This window comes from Barbus barbus (assembly GCF_936440315.1).
Source record: "Barbus barbus genome assembly, chromosome: 34".
NCBI classification, from domain to species: Eukaryota; Metazoa; Chordata; class Actinopteri; order Cypriniformes; family Cyprinidae; genus Barbus; species Barbus barbus.
In genome coordinates, this window is record NC_136762.1 from 23,994,291 (window position 1) to 24,015,751 (window position 21,461).

The following is a 21,461-nucleotide window of genomic DNA, read 5'->3' on the forward strand; positions in this document are numbered from 1 at the left end:
AATATAAGCTAATTCAAACTATTAATACAAGTAGTATATTAATAATTCTAAAATAGCACTGCTCTAAATTAGTTTTTTCATGTATTTAGCAGGGACACGAAAAATTATACACTTCAACAAAGACTAATAACAGACAACAGGCACAATTACATTTTGTATAACAATACCAAAGTGCACAATACTACACTGCAACATTTTCACAGAATAGAGAGAGACAATTCTATGAAATAAAGCCAGATGAAAGTGGCGGAGAGAAGGGAAACAGACTTCAGAAACAATGATGCAGAAGTCTTTGACAGACAAACAGTGGCTTCTGTAAATCACCCCAGAGAAACAGTCTGCTTGACCCTGACATCAATCCACCACTTGTGAATGGCAAATGAAAACTTCAGTAACACAAGCAGGTCTAGGAAATATAACACTGGTCAGGAGACCCAAACAAAAACAAAAGAGTTGTCTTATCACCCTCTCATATCACAACAGCTTTGTGTGACCTACTGAGGGTGACCCTAATTTATTCAGCAGTTGTTATCCATGACTGACGAGCAGCCAGCAGGAAAAAACATGAAGGGAAAGAAATTACTTACCTTACTTTACTTGAACCCTCTGAGAAAATAATAATAATAATATATAGCCTATATATGTGTATATATATATATATATATATATATTTTTTTTTTTTTAATACTCAAGGACACTATTCAGTATACAAAGCAATACTTAACAGTACAGTGGTTTATTGCAAAGATGCACTGTAACACTAATTTTTTTTTTGTTTTGTTTTTTTTATAATAATAAAATAAATAAAATACAGATTACATATTTTTATAGGACAAAACCCAGAAATTGGTTCACATTTTATCACTTTGGGTTCCATTGCCCTGAAGTCAATGTATTTTTTTAATGGGTTTGTGGTTAAATGCTTTCATAATTTTTTTTTTTTTTTAAATCAAAAATTTTGACATTTGATTCTATGACAAAACAAAATATAAAAATACATATGCATAATCCCAAAAGCTTTTTTTTAAGCTTTTACTCTCTTGTAAAAGGCGGCTGCTAAGTTGCTAAATAGAACAGAGGATGTCGAAAAGGATAAACTCAGCTACTAATTACTAGTTCACAGCACATTGTGTTCATAATCGTTCCCTTGCAAACTATTCTAACTCAAACTTTTCAGGGAGTTTTATAATAATTTATTTATAACCTATATTTATCTTTTTACTTCTGCCGATTGTATTTAGGCCTAAATTGTGAAGATTTGTGAAAAAGCAAAACGTGTAATTATAAACTTTTGTTGGTCTCAGAGCTTATTTTCTGTAATATTCCAAAAGCCATTGAAAAAATACAGTTGGATTTTTGTCGATGGAACCAGGGTAATGCCAACTTCCGGTTTGGCCAACAAAAATACATCATCACTGCAGCCCTCTATACTGATGAAGATGCATACTGATGTACACAATTGTGTAAAGTATTGATCAACAAAAAATAACGTAAATATTTTCATTTGAATAACATCCAATTTAATTATTTCTGAAAAAGAACATATGCAGTGTTGATGTGGCTGATTTAACAGCAGCCATGACTATGAATGACTGCAGGGCTCATACAGTATGATTCTGTCTCCATACTCTTGACATGCATGACACTGCATCTTCATCTTCAGCATATAAGACCTCTTTGGAGTAACAATAAGGTCAGACTGAATGTGTGGCGTCTCTCTGAACAGAAAGCTGGCTCTTTCTTGCAGTGGGTGGTTGATGTGGGGTTGACCCTGAGGTCAAACAGTGGTGACCCGACGGATGGTCTTTCCTCCCTTGTAGTACAAGTTAGAAAAATCTTCCTCTTTCTGATTGTGTGAACGGAAAATGATGATATCAGGAACCTGTTGAGAACAATAGATAAATTTTGCATTTATTGAAATGTATCATCCTGGCATGGTGGTTCCCCTAGTGTCTATGAGGATTATAGACCTGGCGGTTTCAGCCTGAGGTAAGAAAATAGGATTTCTTGAGAGTTCAACCGTTTTAAAATTACAAGGTTGTTTCCAGCATACAATTAGCATTTAATGTGCATTTTTTTTAATTATCTAAAAATAGTATGTAATTGTGTGTAATCACAGTAAGATTACAGAAAGTATAAGACATTTTCAGAAATAAAAATTATTTCATCAAAGTATCATTGTGCATCATTTACAGTACTTAATTGTTTGACTGAATATTCCTTCACAAGTAGATGATCAGTGTTTTCCCCAGGTGTGAGGCAGAAGACTTTAGACTGAGGTGTCAGAAATCCCACCACTAGTTTTGAATAATGCAGGGGCTGTAATTCTCTCTCCTCTTACCCGCGGAGGGCTGATGATGTTTATCGTGCCGTCAGCTCTGTTCCTGAGGTCATGGTGTCCTGAACCTGAGGGGTGAAGAGCAGTTGTGTGTGTGGCACAGACTTAACTAACACTGCACAGTGTGCTCTTATGCTGCACTTAAATACACAAATCATATTTAGTTTGCTTGTCTAGTTTAAATTAAAAATAACTTTTCAGAAAATGAAATAACTAAACTGCAAAGAAAATGCACTAGCACCATATTCTTTTCAGTGTGCAAAAAGCCAGCCTTATTGTGGCAAAGTTTAGTTTAGTTTTTTTACAAAAACACTTTTGGTTAGCATTGTATATTTGATATCCCGAAAACTTGCTTTCTTGTTTCATTTCTGTAAAAATATATTACATAAAGTAGACATAATCCCCCATATATTTTTGCATAACACATAATTTCGCTGGGTGTTCTGTTCTGAGATGTATTTTGGTGCTATTACTTGTTACGTCTTCAGTGTGGTATCCTAGGTTAACTTTTCCTCTGTTTTCATCAGCAACAGACCTCCTCCTACTGCTTAAATTGACAGTCCACAAAGAGCTGCTGAAAGACAAACGCAATACATGACAACTTTTTCTCAAGCCACACTGTAAAAAGTGCTAACCTGCAATTATTACCTTAAAAAGCCATTGCTACCGGATTTAAAAATAGTTGTATTGATATAAACGTATGTATAGGTGGTTTAGTGATGTTAAATAATGTTTGAATGCAATGTAAGAGTCAGTGGCTATGTGGCCTAGTGGACTATAGTAAACTGTATTGTATAGTGTGCAGTATATATCATATACTGATTTCTGTACAAAGTAGTATGAATATTCTACATTCTTGCAAATTGTTATAGATGCTGTGCGGAACAAGGAGCGCACGACGAGAATAGACAATAACACTTTCTTTTAATCAAGAATCCAGGAGCAGAATACATTCAAGGGAGTGCACACACATCAATAATAGAGACAATAACCGACGGTGAGACTAACAAAGACAGGAACTTATAAAGGGGCAGATAATTGGGAAGGACAGGTGTACACAATGACTAATTAAACTGAACTAGGACACAGGGGAAAACAGAAAACCCGACATGGAACAGTCACAAAAAACCCAACATGTAACATATCGCCCCCTCCCGGCAAGGCGTGGCCTCACGCCGTAACGTAACAACTGAGGAGGGCGGGTGGGGGATCTGGAGGAGGGTGTGGAACCGGAGGGTGGCAGGGAATAAACATAAGAGAGTCCAAACAATAAGTCCATGGGGGAGTGGAGGGTGGGAGGAGCCAAGGGGGAGCCAGGAACAGGAGGAGCCAGATGACGACCCAGGCCACAGTCCAGATGGTGGCCCACGGGGGAGCCGACGGAGGGAGGAGCCATGGTGGAGGAGGGACCGCCGACTCCATGGGGCCGACCAACGGCGGCGGAGCAGGTGGTGGTGGAGCCCGAGGTGGAGACAGAGAGCCGAAGAGCCAGGGTGACGCCGAAGATCCGGAGGTCCAAGGCGGAGCAGATGTCTTCGGCGACCTCGGCGCAGGCGGAGATCCGGATGGCCGCGGCGGAGCCGGAGCGACAGAGGACATAGGTGGAGCAGGAGGGAAGGAGGAGCCCAACGGAGCCGGAGGGACGAAGGGACGGGGCGCAGCCCAAGGAGAGTAGTCCTGAGGTGCAGGTAGGGGGACGACTGACCAATGCGGAGCCGAAGGACGAGGGAGCCCGGTGGAGCTGGTGGGTAGACGGGATCCGGTGGAGCCGAGGGAGCTTGAAGGCATGGTGGAGCCGCAGGGTCGCCGGACTGAGGCGGAGTCTGGGTCTCGGAGGCTGAGGGCGGAGACGAGGGATCCTCCAGACTCAACGCCAACAGAGCTGGAGGTCGGCAGACCCGCGGCGAACCCACGCCACAGATGGTGAGCTGAGGGTGAGCAGAGGGGCTGACGAACTCAGGCGATGAGGGTGTTGGAGTAGGAACCAGATCAATGAGAGGCGGTGGGAGAGGGAGGTCGGGTGGGATAATTTCCCAGAAGTTCAATACAGGAGCTGGCTTAGGGATGATCGTGTCAGAGTGGAAGTCAATGAGGTTACCCAGGTCCAGTTCATGCTCACCCTCAGCGGTGGCGCCGTGGGCGGGGCGTTCCATCGCCCCCGCGATCTCCACAACTTCCTCCACCGTCGGATGCACTGCCGGCTCTCGCACCTGGTCAGACGTTTGGGGCTCGGGCTCCGGGACGATCGGCAGCTCTGTCGCTCCTGATGGCGATGGCTCAACGACCGCGGCAGGCTCTGGCTCTCCGTCTGCGGTGGGCTCGGGCAGCTCCGCGCTGCGGGGTGGTAGTGGACTGGGCGCTGGGTCCCGAGTGGGGCTGGTGTCATTCTCTGCGAGGTCCACGGTGAGATGCGATTTGCAAGACACCAGCACCCACTCGATAAAGGCGGCGAGGCTCTCTCGAGGACCGTCCCCGGACAACTGCCCACGTGTGGTGTTGTTCAGTCCAGCTTCGTAGAACGAGCAGAGGCAGTAGTCCGGGAAGTGTGTTAAGTTGGCCAGGAATAAAAAATCCTCTGTGTGGTCCTCGAGAGAGCGATCCCCCTGTTCCAACAGGAGGACGAGGACACCGGGATCCATAATAAAAAATAAAAAACTTGGCAAAAACCGGGAAAATAAAACGGGGGAAAAACGCCGCAAACTTGCTGTTTTGGTCGGTTATTATGTTATAGATGCTGTGCGGAACAAGGAGCGCACGACGAGAATAGACAATAACACTTTCTTTTAATCAAGAATCCAGGAGCAGAATACATTCAAGGGAGTGCACACACATCAATAATAGAGACAATAACCGACGGTGAGACTAACAAAGACAGGAACTTATAAAGGGGCAGATAATTGGGAAGGACAGGTGTACACAATGACTAATTAAACTGAACTAGGACACAGGGGAAAACAGAAAACCCGACATGGAACAGTCACAAAAAACCCAACATGTAACACAAATGAAGTAGGACACCAGGTTCTTTTTTTGCATAAAGGAACTAAATATCAGTAGTAGTACGCTAAGTACTAGGATAGCATGTCATTTTGTAGCAGTGTTTGGAATTTATGGAAAACGCTATATTTTTCTTCGATATTTCCATGATGTGTTTCAAGGCTGCTGTTTCAATTGCTTAAAAATGTGTAATGGTACTGCGTTGTTACAGAAGATGTTGTAGTCATTAAGGTTATTCACTTGTGTGTGCAATTACTGTCAAAAACAAGCATTCAAACATAAAGCTATCTGTTCATATAGTACAACAGTATTGTGATATGATTATTGTCTTTGTATGCCTGTCAGTACTAGCAGTGTAGACCTGGGAAAGCAGATGCAATGTTCAGAAAGATTCACTTATGGATCATTTTCCTTCTTCTGGATGTTCAACAGAGGTCAATTGATGCATTCAGAAAAGCCTCAAAACATGGCATGGTATAAACAAAAATGTCTTACCTGACTTTATTTTCAGAGCTCGATTCTGTAAAAGAAAAGAGAATAACATACATGTAACTTGATATTTCTGCATTAGTCAACTGGTAGCACACTTAACCAGCAGTGACATCTTAGTAGCTGGTGCAACAAGAGGATATGAGACAGTAACCAATTCCAGAGTTGCATTGTGTGTGTGTGTGTGTGTGTGTGTGTGTGTGTGTGTGTGTGTGTGTGTGTGTGCGTGTGTGTGCGTGCGTGCGTGTGGGCAACACTATATTTTGACCTGTAAAATTCCATATATATATATATAATAACATACACTCACCTAAAGGATTATTAGGAACACCATACTAATACTGTGTTTGACCCCCTTTCGCCTTCAGAACTGCCTTAATTCTACGTGGCATTGATTCAACAAGGTGCTGAAAGCATTCTTTAGAAATGTTGGCCCATATTGATAGGATAGCATCTTGCAGTTGATGGAGATTTGTGGGATGCACATCCAGGGCACGAAGCTCCCATTCCACCACATCCCAAAGATGCTCTATTGGGTTGAGATCTGGTGACTGTGGGGGCCATTTTAGTACAGTGAACTCATTGTCATGTTCAAGAAACCAATTTGAAATGATTCGAGCTTTGTGGCATGGTGCATTATTCTGCTGGAAGTAGCCATCAGAGGATGGGTACATGGTGGTCATAAAGGGGTGGACATGGTCAGAAACAATGCTCAGGTAGGCCGTGGCATTTAAAACGATGCCCAATTGGCACTAAGGGGCCTAAAGTGTGCCAAGAAAACATCCCCCACACCATTACACCACCACCACCAGCCTGCACAGTGGTAACAAGGCATGATGGATCCATGTTCTCATTCTGTTTACGCCAAATTCTGACTCTACCATCTGAATGTCTCAACAGAAATCGAGACTCATCAGACCAGGCAACATTTTTCCAGTCTTCAACCGTCCAATTTTGGTGAGCTCGTGCAAATTGTAGCCTCTTTTCCCTATTTGTAGTGGAGATGAGTGGTACCCGGTGGGGTCTTCTGCTGTTGTAGCCCATCCGCCTCAAGGTTGTGCGTGTTGTGGCTTCCCAAATGCTTTGCTGCATACCTCAGTTGTAACGAGTGGTTATTTCAGTCAAAGTTGCTCTTCTATCAGCTTGAATCAGTCGGCCCATTCTCCTCTGACCTCTAGCATCAACAAGGCATTTTCGCCCACAGGACTGCCGCATACTGGATGTTTTTCCCTTTTCACACCATTCTTTGTAAACCCTAGAAATGGTTGTGCGTGAAAATCCCAGTAACTGAGCAGATTGTGAAATACTCAGACCGGCCCGTCTGGCACAAACAACCATGCCACGCTCAAAATTGCTTAAATCACCTTTATTTCCCATTCTGACATTCAGTTTGGAGTTCAGGAGATTGTCTTGACCAGGACCACACCCCTAAATGCATTGAAGCAACTGCCATGTGATTGGTTGATTAGATAATTGCATTAATGAGAAATTGAACAGGTGTTCCTAATAATCCTTTAGGTGAGTGTATAATATAATAGCATATCTATGGAATTGTACAGGTCAAAATATAGTGTTGCTGTTCCTCAGTGTCATGCTATACAGTCTTAAAAATGTATGGAGCACAAAAGGACAAGGTGGGGAAAAAAAATGTATGTTCTCTTGCAAAAAGTGTGTGATTGAAATAATATGAGGTGGAAAGAAGAGCTACATTTCAGTGCTTTTGTGAACAAGTGCAAAGTTTTGTGAGCAAACGCCAAGTCATTGAAATCTTCTGTTTTCCTCCAATCTCACTTTTTTCCCCCCATCACCATGTCCCTCCATAGGCATGCTATAAAACCTACATTTTTTTCACATTTGTTGTTAGAACATCTCTCTAATTTAACTGATGAATAGAGAAAGATAATAACAAAGAACTTTTAGAACAAAGACATTGTTAATAGGTTTTCTGTCTTAAGCGGTTTGTCCGTTTTCCTAAATGCTGTGGGAGTGAGTGATGCAGTAAAATCTTTAAACTGCTGACCGCTCAACCTATAATGTGTCCTTGCTGTTGGTCCAATTTATGGCAAGCACTGTTTTAACTTCCCTCCTCATTTGGTTTAATAACTTGCAGGAGAGTTTTAAAGGGAACTTTTAAGAGAAATATAAAATGGATTTGCTTACTTGTCAGCTTTTTTCTATAGCACAAGATCAGGATGAGCACTGCCAGCAGAATGATCGTACACACCGACACTATCACCGCGATCACAACTGTGTAGTCCCGTGGAGGTTTCGGTGCCACTGGAAAACACATTTGTACATTTATGGCCATTTCATACGGACAAAATTTACCCAGTGCATTTATTCAGTATTTTGTAGCTATAAGGAAGATATTTTTTTTACAGCCCACTGTAATTACTATCATTTATATCACATAAACTGTTATTTATATCATTGCATTAGCTCTAAAATAAAATTGAATTAAAGACATCTTTTTTTTAAATCTATTTAGCTTTTATGAATTTCATTTGGGGATATTGTGCATCTTTTTAGCATTTCAGAATTGAATGTGAAGTGAAGCTGAAAGAGGTAGCCGTCCTCATAATAAACAATCTCCCCTAGTTAGTTGCTGGACACATTTCTCAATACACTTACTTCTCCTTACAGCTTAGCACAGCAGTCAATTTTACTTCCAAAATGCACTAAAATGACCAAAACACTTCATACATGTCTCAAATGAAGTGCCAATATTGTGTAAATATATTACAATATATTAAATAATAAATAAGGAATTGCCGCTTTCGTATCTTGAAAAATATGTGACAATATATTTACTTATATATCACAATATATGTAATTTTATATTCAGTAATACATTGTATAATATAAACTGTAGAGTACATGTGATAAGATATATGTGACTCTGGACCACAAAAGCAGTCATAAGTGTCAATTTTCCCCAAAAAATTATAAATAATAAGCTTTCCACTGATGTATGGTTTGTTATGATAGGACAATATTTGGCCGAGATACAACTATTTGTAAATATCTGGAATCTGAGGGTGCCAAAAAAAATCAAATATTGAGAAAATCGGCTTTAAAGTTGTCCAAATGAAGTTCTTAGCAATGCATATTACTAATCAAAAATTAAGTTTTCATATATTTACAGTACGAAATTTACTAAATATCTTCATGGAACATGATCTTTACTTAATATCCTAATGATTTTTGGCATAAAAGAAAAATGGATCATTTTGACCCATACAATGTATTTTTGGCTATTGCTATTTGGCTATTGGTTTTGTGGTCCATGGTCACATGTGGAAATATGTTTCTTATATTTAACAATCATTTATGATATACATGTTTCATATTTTAAAATATAGCTAGTTTACAATAGTGTGCATAGCACACCTGCTCATAATAAAGCACTTAGTGAACAGACTCAAACAAACAGACTGTGCTGAAAAGTGCACAGCCATTCATTTTTTTAATAAAGTAACATATAATTCAGTGGTGTTTCACAAATTGTCACCCTGACCACAGGCTCTACTCTTCTGCTCCTACCAGAAACCCATTTAAATTTCTAAATAATACAGCATTAAACACTAACAGATCTCCCCCTATATTAATATTGAGCAAAAACACATGAAATAAATTCATTTTAAATGTTTTACTCTCCTTTAACAGTCAGAAGCAAAGCATGCTGGGAACTAGAAATCTGCTTTAACTCATTCCGTGAATGTGTATATATGTGTACATATTCACATTTATAAATGGGAACATCTATTTGCAATATATACGCAATAAAGGATCAAACGTTATGAATATTAGATTTATCTTTGTCTTCATTTGTAAATATATCTGTATGCATCAATATATAGCCATATATTGTAAGTGCATATATTGCTGTATATTGAAAAATATTAGCACTAGTTTCCAATACATGGAAATGTATTATGTAATATATTGCATTATATTTTGATGTATATTACCATATTTAAAAAAAATCCCAGTTTAGTCTGCATAGACTTGTTGTGCTCACTGTGTGAAGAGTACTGAAAAAGTGACCTTGAGAAATGTGTCCTAGCAATTGTAAAAAAAACTGAAAAAACAACAACTCATGCGTATTAGTTTATGTGCATGAGGAGCTGATTAATATCCATTCATTCTTACCTACAGTCAGCTTGACACTGCTGCTCTGGTGGGCTCGAGCGGCAGACACACATGCCCAACACTCCACCGTGGTGCTCGTCTCTGCTTTCATCTGCAGCACACTGGTGGAGTTGAAAAGGCTGCTGGGGTCCTGAAGACTGCTGGTGTTGTAGTCTCTTCTGTCCACAGTGGTGCCATTGACCACCCAGGACACTGAAGGGTCCGGATACCAGCCACTCGCTTGGCAATGGAAGATAACAAACATCCCCTCTTGAACTGACTGATTACTCTCCAAAATCCTGACATTGCCTTTTTCTAGATTTTAAATGCAAGACATAAGGATTTTGAGTTATATTTTCTCAACAGGTTGAAATATTTCAAATACTATTATTTTATAAATCGTATTGTGTTTGTGTGCACTCAGATGTAAAAAAAACATTTACATTGCAAAACTATTGCACAAAAGCAAATTTAGAACGATAGTGATATATTATTTCCATCACAAGTTTTGCTAGAACCACAAAGCTTGCAAGTAAACACAACATTCTCGAAGGTATGCATAACTTTTGTGAGAGAATTTTTGCACTCTGGCCCCAACATGTATTTGGAAACTCATGGCACACCTAAGTAATTGTTCATTTTATTGCATTATATAAAAAAAATCAACACTTTAAAAATGTCTGTAAAAACAGGGTACAGTGTTTAAATGAAAGAATTTTCAATATTGATTTTTCACAGGTGTTTTCCCCTTTTTTAAATTATGCATTGTATTGTGTTGTCTATTTTTGGGTTTAAGGAAATGTCTGTATTTATTATTATTTGTGTTTTTTTTTTTGTTATGTATATATTTTTTGTTATGTATCATATTTGATAAATCAAGCTTTTTTGACTCATATAGTCTTAATAGGAGTATAATGGACATAAAATACATACAGATACCAGTTTTAACTCTATTTCTTGCATAGTACAATGTTTATTCTATAGTAAATATATAAAGCAATACAATGCAATACAAACAAATGTTCCTCAAAAGTATCATATTTGATACTCACATTTGAACATGATTCTTCTAGAAAGTGGCATATGCTTAAATCAAGTGAATATATGTTGCTTCAGTCCAGTATTAAAAGTTACTTGTATGTTTAGTTTAATGTTAAACTGGCAAAATAATTAATTATTTGACAGCAAAAAAGACGTGTTCTACATCTTGAAGAAGGGCATTTTTTAAATTAGAAAAAAAAAAAAAAAAGATTAAATGTTTTGCTTGGGAATCATTCTTCTGCTGTTTTTTTGTTGTTGTTTTTTAATTAATTAATGTCACTTGGTTTGATGTTTTGTTAAATATCGCAGTGCGGCTCAGGTGTTAAATCCCTTTTGGAGCCACTGTATATGTGCGTTTCTTTCCACTAAAAGCAGACGTGATTGTATTCTTTTTAAATGATTGATGGTTCATAATTGACTGGCTGATGTGTGACTGGTAAATGTGTGACAGCTAAATTGTCTCTTTTAAAAGCCCACATTATGGGCATTTTTATTCACCCTGGAAAGAGAAACAAAAGGTATTACAGACAGCTGCATAATTAAATTTTCGCTTTCTCTTAGTGAATTGCATGGCCACAATTATTCATTTGTAAAGGCTTTACTGTGTAAGGTTACTTATAATGATTGTAAGATTGTCTTATAATGTAGGCTACCTCATAAGTCATGCCATAAACCTTAGAGTCTTATTTAAAAAAAAATAATAATTATATGCATCATGGCCAAAAATATTGGCACCATTGGTAAATATGATCAAAGAAGGTTGTGGAAAATCTGCCTTGTTAATCCTTTTGAACTTTTATTTAAAAAATGTAACCTTTCATTGGATAATAAGAATCTAAAATGGGGGGAAATATCATTATGAAATAAATGTTTTTTCTCAAATACACATTGGACACAACTTTTGGCAACTCTAGAAATTCTTATTCTTATACAGAGAAAAATATATCTGAAGTATATTCCCATTCATATTCCCAATTTTGAGCACTCCAGGATGATTATGAACATGAAATTATCCAGCCATGGATTCCTGTTTCACAGAAATAGAAATAGAAGGGAAAACAAAGCCCAAATTCCCTTAATCATCCATCACAATGAGAAAAACCAAAGAATATATTTCTGATGTGCAGTAAAATATACTTGAGCTTCACAAATGAGTGAAGTGGCTTTAATAAAAGAGCTAGAGTGAAAATTACCATTTCTACCATCAGGGCAATAATTAAGAATTTCCAATCAACAGAAAATGTTACAAATCGGCCTGGAAGAGGACATGAGTCCATATTGTCCTAATGCACGGTGAGAAGGAGAGTTTGAGTGGCTAAAGACTCTCCAAGGATCACAGCTGGAGAATTGCAGAAAATAGTTGAGTCTCAGGGTCAGAAAACCTTAAAAAAAAATTGTCAAACAGCTCCTACATCACCACATGTTGTTTAGGAGGGTTTCAAGACAAATTCTCCTAGCTCATCCAAAAACAATCTCCAGCATATTCAGTTGTCAGACACGACTGGAACTTCAAATGGGACTGGCTTCTATGGTCAGATGAAACTAAAAAATTAGCTTTTAGCAGCAAACACTCAAAAGATGGGTTTGGTGAACACAGGTATAAAAGGTACCCCATGTGTACAATGAAATATACTGCTGTATTTTTAATGTTGTGGACCTATATTTGCTATATGCTGGAGGTCCTGGACATCTTGTTTAGACACATGGCATCATGGATTCTATCAAATACCAACAGATAAAAAAAATCAACAAGTGACTGACTCTGTTAGAAATCTTATAATGGGCCATGTTTGGATCTTCCAACCGGACAATAATCCAAACACAAACCTCAAAAACAACACAAAATGGGTCACTGAGCACAGAACCAAGCTTCTGCTGGCCATTCCAGTCCTCTGACCTGAACCCTGTAGAAAATGAGTGAGGTGAACTGAAGAGAAGAAGCACCGTCATGGAGCTGTGAATCTAAAGGATCTAGAGAGATTCTGGATGAAGGAATGGTCTCTGATCTCTCGTCAGGTGTTCTCTAACCTCATCAGGCATTATAGGAGAACATTTAGAGCTGTTAAACTGGCAAATGGAGGTTTCAAAAAGTATTGAATAAAAGAGTGCCGTTAATTGTTGCTAATGTGTATTAGAGAAAAACATTTATTTTATGATATTTCCCCCCATTTTAAATTCTTATTATCCAATGAAAGTTTAGATTTTTGTGATTTTTTTTAAATAAAAGATCAAAAGGATTAACAATGCAGATTAATTTCCACAGTCTTCTTTGATCATATTTACCAAGGGTGCCAATATTTTTGGCCATGACTGTATAGATATATACACACCAGCAAAAACCAAATACAAATACAGACACATAGTACAAAACACATACTATATGAAGTATGATTAATACATTTTGATTAATAAATCCGATCACAGCAGGTAGGATCTTTTATCAATATTTGTGTTTGCTCTAGGCATTAAAAATCGTCTCCCAGAGGGCAATAAAACAAACTGATCACACAGAGGATGAGTTGGGTCTTTTACACTCTGCTTTCCCAAAACATCTTGAGGTGTAAACCTCACCCAAATTACTCTGTGGTCTGCCAATGATTTTACTAGCTGTATTAGTGACTCTTGCCAGATAATTTTTCTGCTTACAATTAAGGTGTCCATACCATGAAGTTAAATTTTAAGTCTCCAATATGTTCTGACTCACTCCAAACCTACTGATTCTCCGTATTAGGAATAGACGTTGCATGCATTTTTTCAAGATATTATTAGTGTTATCCACAAAACTCAGTTTACTGTCTATATATGTGCCAAAATATTTACAATTATCTACAGTTCCAGCTTGCAACAAAGCCTGGAATAGCCTTGTCAATACACATTTCAGCTGCATGGTGGCAGCAGCTCTTTAACACTTTACCACTAATTCCATCAGGCTCCCCAGCTTTACCAGATTTTATCTTAGAAATGGAAGCGACCACATCCTGCTAGATCTGCTTACTTTACGTCTCTTTTAGAAGAACACAAACACAACCCCAAATATTTATTTAATACAGTGGCTAAATTAACAAAAAATATAACATCAGTAGGTGCAGACATTACCCAGCAGCACAGTAGTAATGACTTTCTGAACTACTTTACTTCCTAGAACGAAACTATTAGAGATAAAATTGTAACCATGCAGCTGTCAGCCACAGTATCGCATCAGATAGTGCACTATAGATCCCCTGAGGAACAATTCAACTCATTCTCTTCTATTGGAAATGAAGAATTTTATAAACTTGTTAAATCACCTAAACCAACAACCTGTATTTTAGACCGTGTTCCATCTAAGCTCCTAAAATAGGTGCTTCCAGAAGTAATAGATCCTCTTCTGAATATTATTAACTCATCATTGTCATTAGGATATGTCTCAAAAACGTTCAGATTGGCTGTTATTAAGCCTCTCATTAAAAAAACACAACTTGACCCCAAAGAATTAATTAATTACAGACTGATCTCAAATCTCCCTTTTCTGTCAAGAGATATTAGAAAAGGTAGTATCATCACAACTATGTTCCTTCTTAGAGAAAAATTATAAATGTGAGGATTTCCAGTCAGGTTTTAGACCATATCATAGTACTGAGACTGCTCTCATTAGAGTTACAAACGAACTGCTTTTATCATCTGATCGTGGTTGTATCGCTCTATTAGTGCTACTGGATCTTAGCGCCGCGTTTGACACTATCGACCACAACATTCTTTTAAATAGACTAGAAAATTATGTTGGCATTAGAGGAAGTGCACTGGCATGGTTCAAATGCTACTTATCTGACTGCCATCAATTTGTGGCAGTAAATGAAGAGGTATCATACCAATCACAAGTACAGTATGAGCCTCAAGGCGCAGTACTTGGCCCCTTACTTTTCACGCTTTACATGTTACCCTTGGGAGATATCATTAGGAAACATGCTGTTAGCTTTCACTGTTATGCTGATGATACCCAGCTCTATATTTATTCGCGACCTGATGAAACTTACCAATTTGCAAAACTAACGGAATGTATAGTTGATATAATAAACTGGATGACTAGCAATTTCTTACTGCTAAATTCTGAAAAAATAGGTGTTAATTATTGGACCAAAAACTTTTTCATGTAATAACCTAGATCAACTGTCTAATACTTGATGGCTGCTCAGTAAATTCTTCGTCATCAGCTAGGAACCTAGGTGTACTTTTTGATGGCAATCTTTCCTTCAAAAAACATGTTTCTAGCATTTGTAAAACTGCATTTTTTCCATCTTAAAAATATATCTAAATTACGACTATGCTCTCAATGTCAAATGCAGAAACATTAATTCATGCATTCATGACCTCGAGGCTAGATTATTGTAATGCTTTATTGGGTGGTTGCTCTGCACGTTTAATAAACAAACTCCAGCTGGTTCAAAATGCAGCAGCTAGAGTTTTTACTAGAACCAGAAAGTATGACCACATTAGCCCGGTTCTGTCAACACTGCACTGGCTCCCTATTAAACATCGTATACATTTTAAGATCTTGCTAATTACCTATAAAGCCCTGAATGGTTTTGTCAGGGTTCTGTCACTTCGGTCTAGTTTATTCATGGTTTTGTGACGGAGCCCTGACACTCCCTTCTTGTCTTGTTTTCTGGTGAGCGCGTGGCTTCGAGTGTGCTCGAGCTGCGCGCTCTCTTGTCTGCGTGCTCTGTTTCATGTTGGGGCGTGGTGTTCGGATCCCGGCACTCCTGTCTTGTTCAGACTCTGTTCTGGTTTCGTGTCGGGGTTCGGACACTCACGCTCCAGGTTTGTTCTTGCTGTGGAGCGTGCGATTTCGAGTTTCCTCGGGTCGTGTGCTCCTCTGTCCTCTGTCTGTGTGTGTGTGTTTTGTTCGGCACGCGGTTCGGTTTCGGCCGCATGCTTTTTCTTGTTTTGTTTTGATCTGTGCTTTCATGTTTGTCATGTTTTGTGAACATGCAGCTTAAGAGTCTCCTCGTTAGCTGCGTGTTCGTGTCCTGTCTTGCACATGGCTAGTGATTTGTTTTGCTGGCCATGTGCTTGTGTTTTTGTTTTGTGAGAGCACATGGCTTGTCTTGTTTGGTTCTATGTGCCATGTGCTCATGTCAATTGTCTTGACCCCACCCACCTTGTTTCCTAATTATTGGTTAAATTTCCCCACCTGTGTTTACCTCATTACCCTCCTCATTGGCTCCCTTTATAATCTCCTTGTGTTTGCAGTCCCGTGCTGGTTCGTCGTCGACCCTACCCTCATGAAGAACTGCCCTGCCCTGCCCTGCCCTGCCCTGCCCTGCCCTGCCCTGCCCTGCCTTGCCAGTGTGTTTTCCCCTACGGGGTAGTTTTTGTTTGTTTGTTTATTTTATTTTATAATTAATAAAGCCCGATTTTCCTCCTGCATTTGAGTCCTCGCTCTATCCCTGCACCCAACCCTGACAGGTTTGGTACCTCAGTATTTGAGTGAGCTCTTATTGCATTATAGTCCTTCACGTCCGCTGCGATCTCAAAACTCTGGCCATTTGATAATACCTAGAATATCAAAATCAACTGCGGATGGGAGATCGTTTTCCTATTTAGCGCCCAAACGACTTCCCCTACTTAGCGCCGGGGAAGTCGTGGCCTAATGGTTAAAGGTTGCGGGTTCGAGTCCCCGGCCGGCAGGAATTGTAGGTGAGTGAATGTCCAGCGCTCTTTCCACCCTCAATACCACGACTGAGGTGCCCTTGAGCAAGGCACCGAACCCACTAACTGCTCCCCGGGCGCTGCATAAATGGCTGCCCACTGCTCCGGGTGTGTGTTCACGGTGTGTGTGTGTTCACTGCTGTGTGTGTGCACGTTGGATGGGTTAAATGCAGAGCACGAATTCCGAGTATGGGTCACCATACTTGGCTGAATGTCACTTCACTTCAAACTCTGGAACAATCTACCTAACACTGTTTGGGAAGCAGACACACTCTGTCAATTTAAATCTAGATTAACACATAATACACTATCGCATTTCTATAATTCAGATCTGTTAAAGGATAGTTAGGCTGCATTAATTAGGTCAACCAGAACTGGGAAAACTTCCAAAAAACACCCGATATACTTGTTACATCGTTAGAAGAATGGCATCTACACTAATATTAGTCTGTTTCTTTCTTATTCTGAGGTCACCGTAGCCACCCAGATCCAGACTGTATCCAAATCAGATGTATCCAAAACAATCTGATTCGGATTTAGCCTAGATTTAAACTGCTGATTTTGTCTGGCCAGAGGAGAATGACACTATTTCGACAAACTATTTCCCCGTCTAAATACTCTAAAGCTCATATAAAGCCACCCAGCTTTATATCAAGCCGATATACGCTGCTTTGACGCAATTTGCATTGTTAAAAGCGCTATACAAATAATATTGACTTGACTTGACTGACCTGACATCCAACTCTGTCAAATTAATAGGGGAGCAATATGGGATGGACTGACAAATACTATTGCAGTTATGACACTGTGTTTTCCGCCAACTGGCAACCCGGCGGTTTTCACAAAACAAAACAGAGACCGACATTCCAGGCCTGAATGCACATTTTCAAAGGAGAATAACTGACTGTAGCATTGTTTTTTAGATAAACAAGTATGGGAGATCACGTGACGCTTTCATGAGCCGAGACGCACATTAGCTGAGCTCCGTGTATGTAGCCCGTTTTTTACATAGACTGTAAAAAACATGGACGTAGTGTCCGTGACGTCACCCGTAGGATTCTGAGGAGCATTTTTGAAGCCTAAAGTGGGCGGAGCCGGTCGTCGCCATCTTAGCAGCGCGTCACCGTGCGTCACTCCCGGATAATCGAAAATGGGCAAAGAGGCGGGACGTGGGTGGAGCTGAGGTGCCTGGTTGCTGAAACCACGTTCGACTATCTCGACCTCGACGTATTGGCGGTTGATTTTTGAACGGTTCCAGCGATTTAGAATAGATTACTTTGAGTAGGCTAGTTTACAGATGTTTAAATGCGTTCAATATAATTTTACAGATTTACAGCCAAATGAGATGTAAAGTAAATGTTTTTATGGGTTTATAGCCTAATATATATATATATATATATATATATATATATATATATATATATACTCACCGGCCACTTTATTAGGTAAACAGTTTTAATTGATTTTAATCAGTCTATGTGTCAGTCCTCTGTCGTGTGTGTCATGTGTGTGTCATATGAGTCTTGTGTCCATATTTGGTTTGTTTCCTGTCCTCGTCTAGTGTGATCATTAGTTAATCCTTGTCCAGCTGTGTTTGTCTCATTATCTATGATTTTCCTGTGTATTTATAGTCCTGTCTGTTCAGTTAGATTTCGTCTGGTCTACTCGTTACTCCCCGGTGTTCCTGTCTGTGTCAGCTTTGCCTTTTCTTGCCCTGCCTTGATGTGTTCAGTAAAGACTGTTATTTTGAAGTTACATCCTCGTCTGCATGTTCCTGTGTCCTCCTCGTGTGTGCACCGTGACACTATGGTTTTAATGCATTAAGCCATGTTAAGAGTTAATGGTTTTCAATGGGAGGAAAACGCTTAACGAGTATCGTTAATTACAGGCCTAACGTTACAGCTAATCACAGTCTGTTAGATTCTGTATTGTAAATTTTTAAATAAAATTATAAAGAATAAATAGATTAATAAATGTAATTACATTACAATATCACTCACCGGAAAAAATGGATCCCAGACTTGGACGGTCTGTTAGTACAATTAACCGCACAAAAAGACATTTTATTTGATAATTTTTAGAAATAATCATGAAAATAAACATAGACTGTATAAAACAAAAGCAGAAACACGGCAGAGATGCCAAGTTCAACAGCTGAGGTGATGTGACAGCAGATTGAGACAGCAACGTCAATCTGTCACTCAAGTGGCCACGCCCTTAATTATGCAGATTATGCAGGTTTAATATAATTTAAACGGATAAGCTATAAAAAAAAACCCCCCTCACAGTTGTCACGAAGGGCAAAATTAGCTATATAGACCAAAATTATTTTTTGTACCAGGCTGTAAACATGTTTTTTTCTGCTGTAAAGTCGGGCATTTTAACATTTGCAGCCAGCCTCTAGCGGCCAGTCGATGAATTGCAGTTTTAGTCACTTCTGTGTTGGCTTCACAAGAGAGAGCGGGAAGTTGCCGCTTGTTTGTTTTTTTTACTGTTGTTCAACTTTTTTTTTTTACATTTGGGGTAGTTTTTTTCGTGTGCTCTTGGTTTGTAGATGTCACACAGTCGGAAGCTCGCTTATCTTTCACCATCATCCTCGCCAGTTAAGAAGAAAACTAAATCGGCAGACGCAGCGGGCCGAGCTGACATGGAGGAAGACAACATGGCGATCACTATAAAGTGATTTGAGGACATTTTGAAAACTGAATTAGCAGCAATGTGCACCGAATTTGCTTCTCACATGACTACAATCCAGAATATATGCTAACAGAGAGAGCAGAAAAAGGTGATTAACGAACACACTGTGTGTCTGGATGCCCTCGAGCTACAAGTGACTGATCTACAAGACGCATCGAGTTTACTCCAGAGCTTCAACGGATCACTCCAAACCGCAAATGTTTCTCTTCAAACTGTTTCGCTACAATGACAGGAATTGGATTCTTAATGAAGCAAGATGCCACGGTCCTGTGAAAGCGGGTAATGTTGAGCTTCTGTCCTGACTTCTTCCCCGCGACGGCAAAGAAGCGGTGTTCTTTCAGTGCAATACGGAAGGAATTGAAAGAGGCAGGTCTGCAGACCTTTCTTCAGTATCCTGCTACTCTGAAGATCGTCATGAAACACGGTGAGACCAAACTAATGCACTCACCGGACGAAGCGCGTGGGCAAACCAACATACTTTTTCTGATCATACGGCAGCTAAAATTTAAACTGTTAGGAAAGAACTTAATTTGCTATATAGAGAGAGAGAGAGACGAATTTCTTATTCAAAGATCCAGACAAAATTATTATTTTCAAGATACCAGACCTAGCCATTTACTGGCTCTAAGACTATGTAATAGTGAAAAATTTGCTAATATACAGCGGTGAAATCTCAAACCGGTGAGGTTCTGACTGACCAGAAGAGCATAAATTACACTTTTCATTCCTTCTAATTGTGATCTACATAGCTCCGACTCTAAATGTGAACCTACGTCTTACACTTCTTTTTTATCTACTCTTAATCTTCCACATCTGTGAGAATCAGACTCTGAGTTTTTAGCTAGGCCTTTATCACTTATTGAATTAAAATCATCGATTAAAGTTATGATCAAGGGGAAATCCCCAGGCCTAGATGGCATACCAGTTGAGTTCTACTTGACCTTCTGGTCCGATTTGGGGCCACTTATGTTAGATTGTATTGGTACAGATGTTAAAATTTATGCAAAACGTTTAGCCTGCCGTCTAGAAGGCTTTATGACTAAACTTGTTAATCATGCTCAAACAGGGTTTATTAAATCTCATTCTGCTTCAAATAATCTGCGAAGACTACTTCACATAATCTCCTCAACTGAACAATTGATTTCTCCCGCTGCTATACTCTCATTATATACAATGAAAGCATTCGACCATTTGGAGTGGAACTGTTTGTGGGCAGTGCTAGATCACCTAGGTTTTAGCTCTAACTTTATAAATATGATTAAAATCCTTTATGCTAATCTCTCAGCCACCATTCTTACTGGCCAGATAAATTCACAATCATTTCCAATTGGAAGAGGCACCCGCCAGGGTTGTCCTCTTTCACCTTTACTGTTTGCTTCATCTCTAGAACCTCTTGCGCTTGCTGTACGTCAGTCAGAACTTATACTTCCTATATCCATTAAGAACACTTCACATCACATATCTTTATTTGCAGATGACATATTGCTATTTTTAGACAATCCAGCTCTATCAGTCCCCCACGTTTTAAATTTATTTAATCAGTTTAGTAATCTATCAGGGTACAAATTTAATTGGATAAAGTCATATCTGCTCCGTCTCCATTTTTGTGATAGGTCTGCAACATTTTCTGGTTTTATTCCAGTGGTGCATTCTTTCACATACTTAGGTGTAGATATCTATCTGTCCTTGCAGGATATTGTCTCAAAGAATTTGAATGAAAACTTGGCTAAAGTCCCTCAGATCTGGCAAATTGGATGCATCATCCTACTTCTTTCCATGCACGAATATCTTTTAAAATGAACATCCTTCCTCGCGTTAATTTCTAGTCTTCTATGATTCCTTTACCCCCGCCTGCTGGCTATTGGAAAAAACTCGATTCAGTAATTTCTCAATATATTTGGAATGGTAAACGCCCCCGAATTAAATGATCTACTTTAAAGCATAACAGATCAGATGGTGGCTGGTCCTTTCCAAATTTTAAATTATTTTCAAGATATTAAGGCTCTTTTTATTCAACCAGGAACCTCCTTTTTCATGTATCTTCGTATTAGGTCAGTGCTTCGCGCATATGGAGTTCCCT

General features: G+C 39.2%; 1 protein-coding gene across 6 annotated transcripts in view; it reads right to left on the minus strand.

Moving 5' to 3' along the window:
• Nucleotides 1-946: 946 nt before the first annotated feature.
• LOC306854343 (immunoglobulin superfamily member 5-like) overlaps nucleotides 947-21,461 on the minus strand; it is a 31,549-nt gene continuing 11,034 nt past the window's right edge. Inside the window, exons 4-9 of one of the 6 annotated variants that reach the window (XM_079392271.1) lie at nucleotides 9,977-10,270; nucleotides 7,985-8,101; nucleotides 5,831-5,855; nucleotides 2,812-2,912; nucleotides 2,342-2,406; nucleotides 947-1,882 (exon numbers count right to left, since the gene is read on the minus strand). In XM_079392271.1, coding sequence (XP_079248397.1) covers nucleotides 1,778-1,882; nucleotides 2,342-2,406; nucleotides 2,812-2,912; nucleotides 5,831-5,855; nucleotides 7,985-8,101; nucleotides 9,977-10,270 — 707 coding nt within the window. In that variant the 3' untranslated portion in view covers nucleotides 947-1,777. The remainder of the gene's footprint in view (nucleotides 1,883-2,341; nucleotides 2,407-2,811; nucleotides 2,913-5,830; nucleotides 5,856-7,984; nucleotides 8,102-9,976; nucleotides 10,271-21,461) is intronic. The other 5 variants (XM_079392272.1, XM_079392273.1, XM_079392274.1 and 2 more) reach the window with 5 other exon arrangements.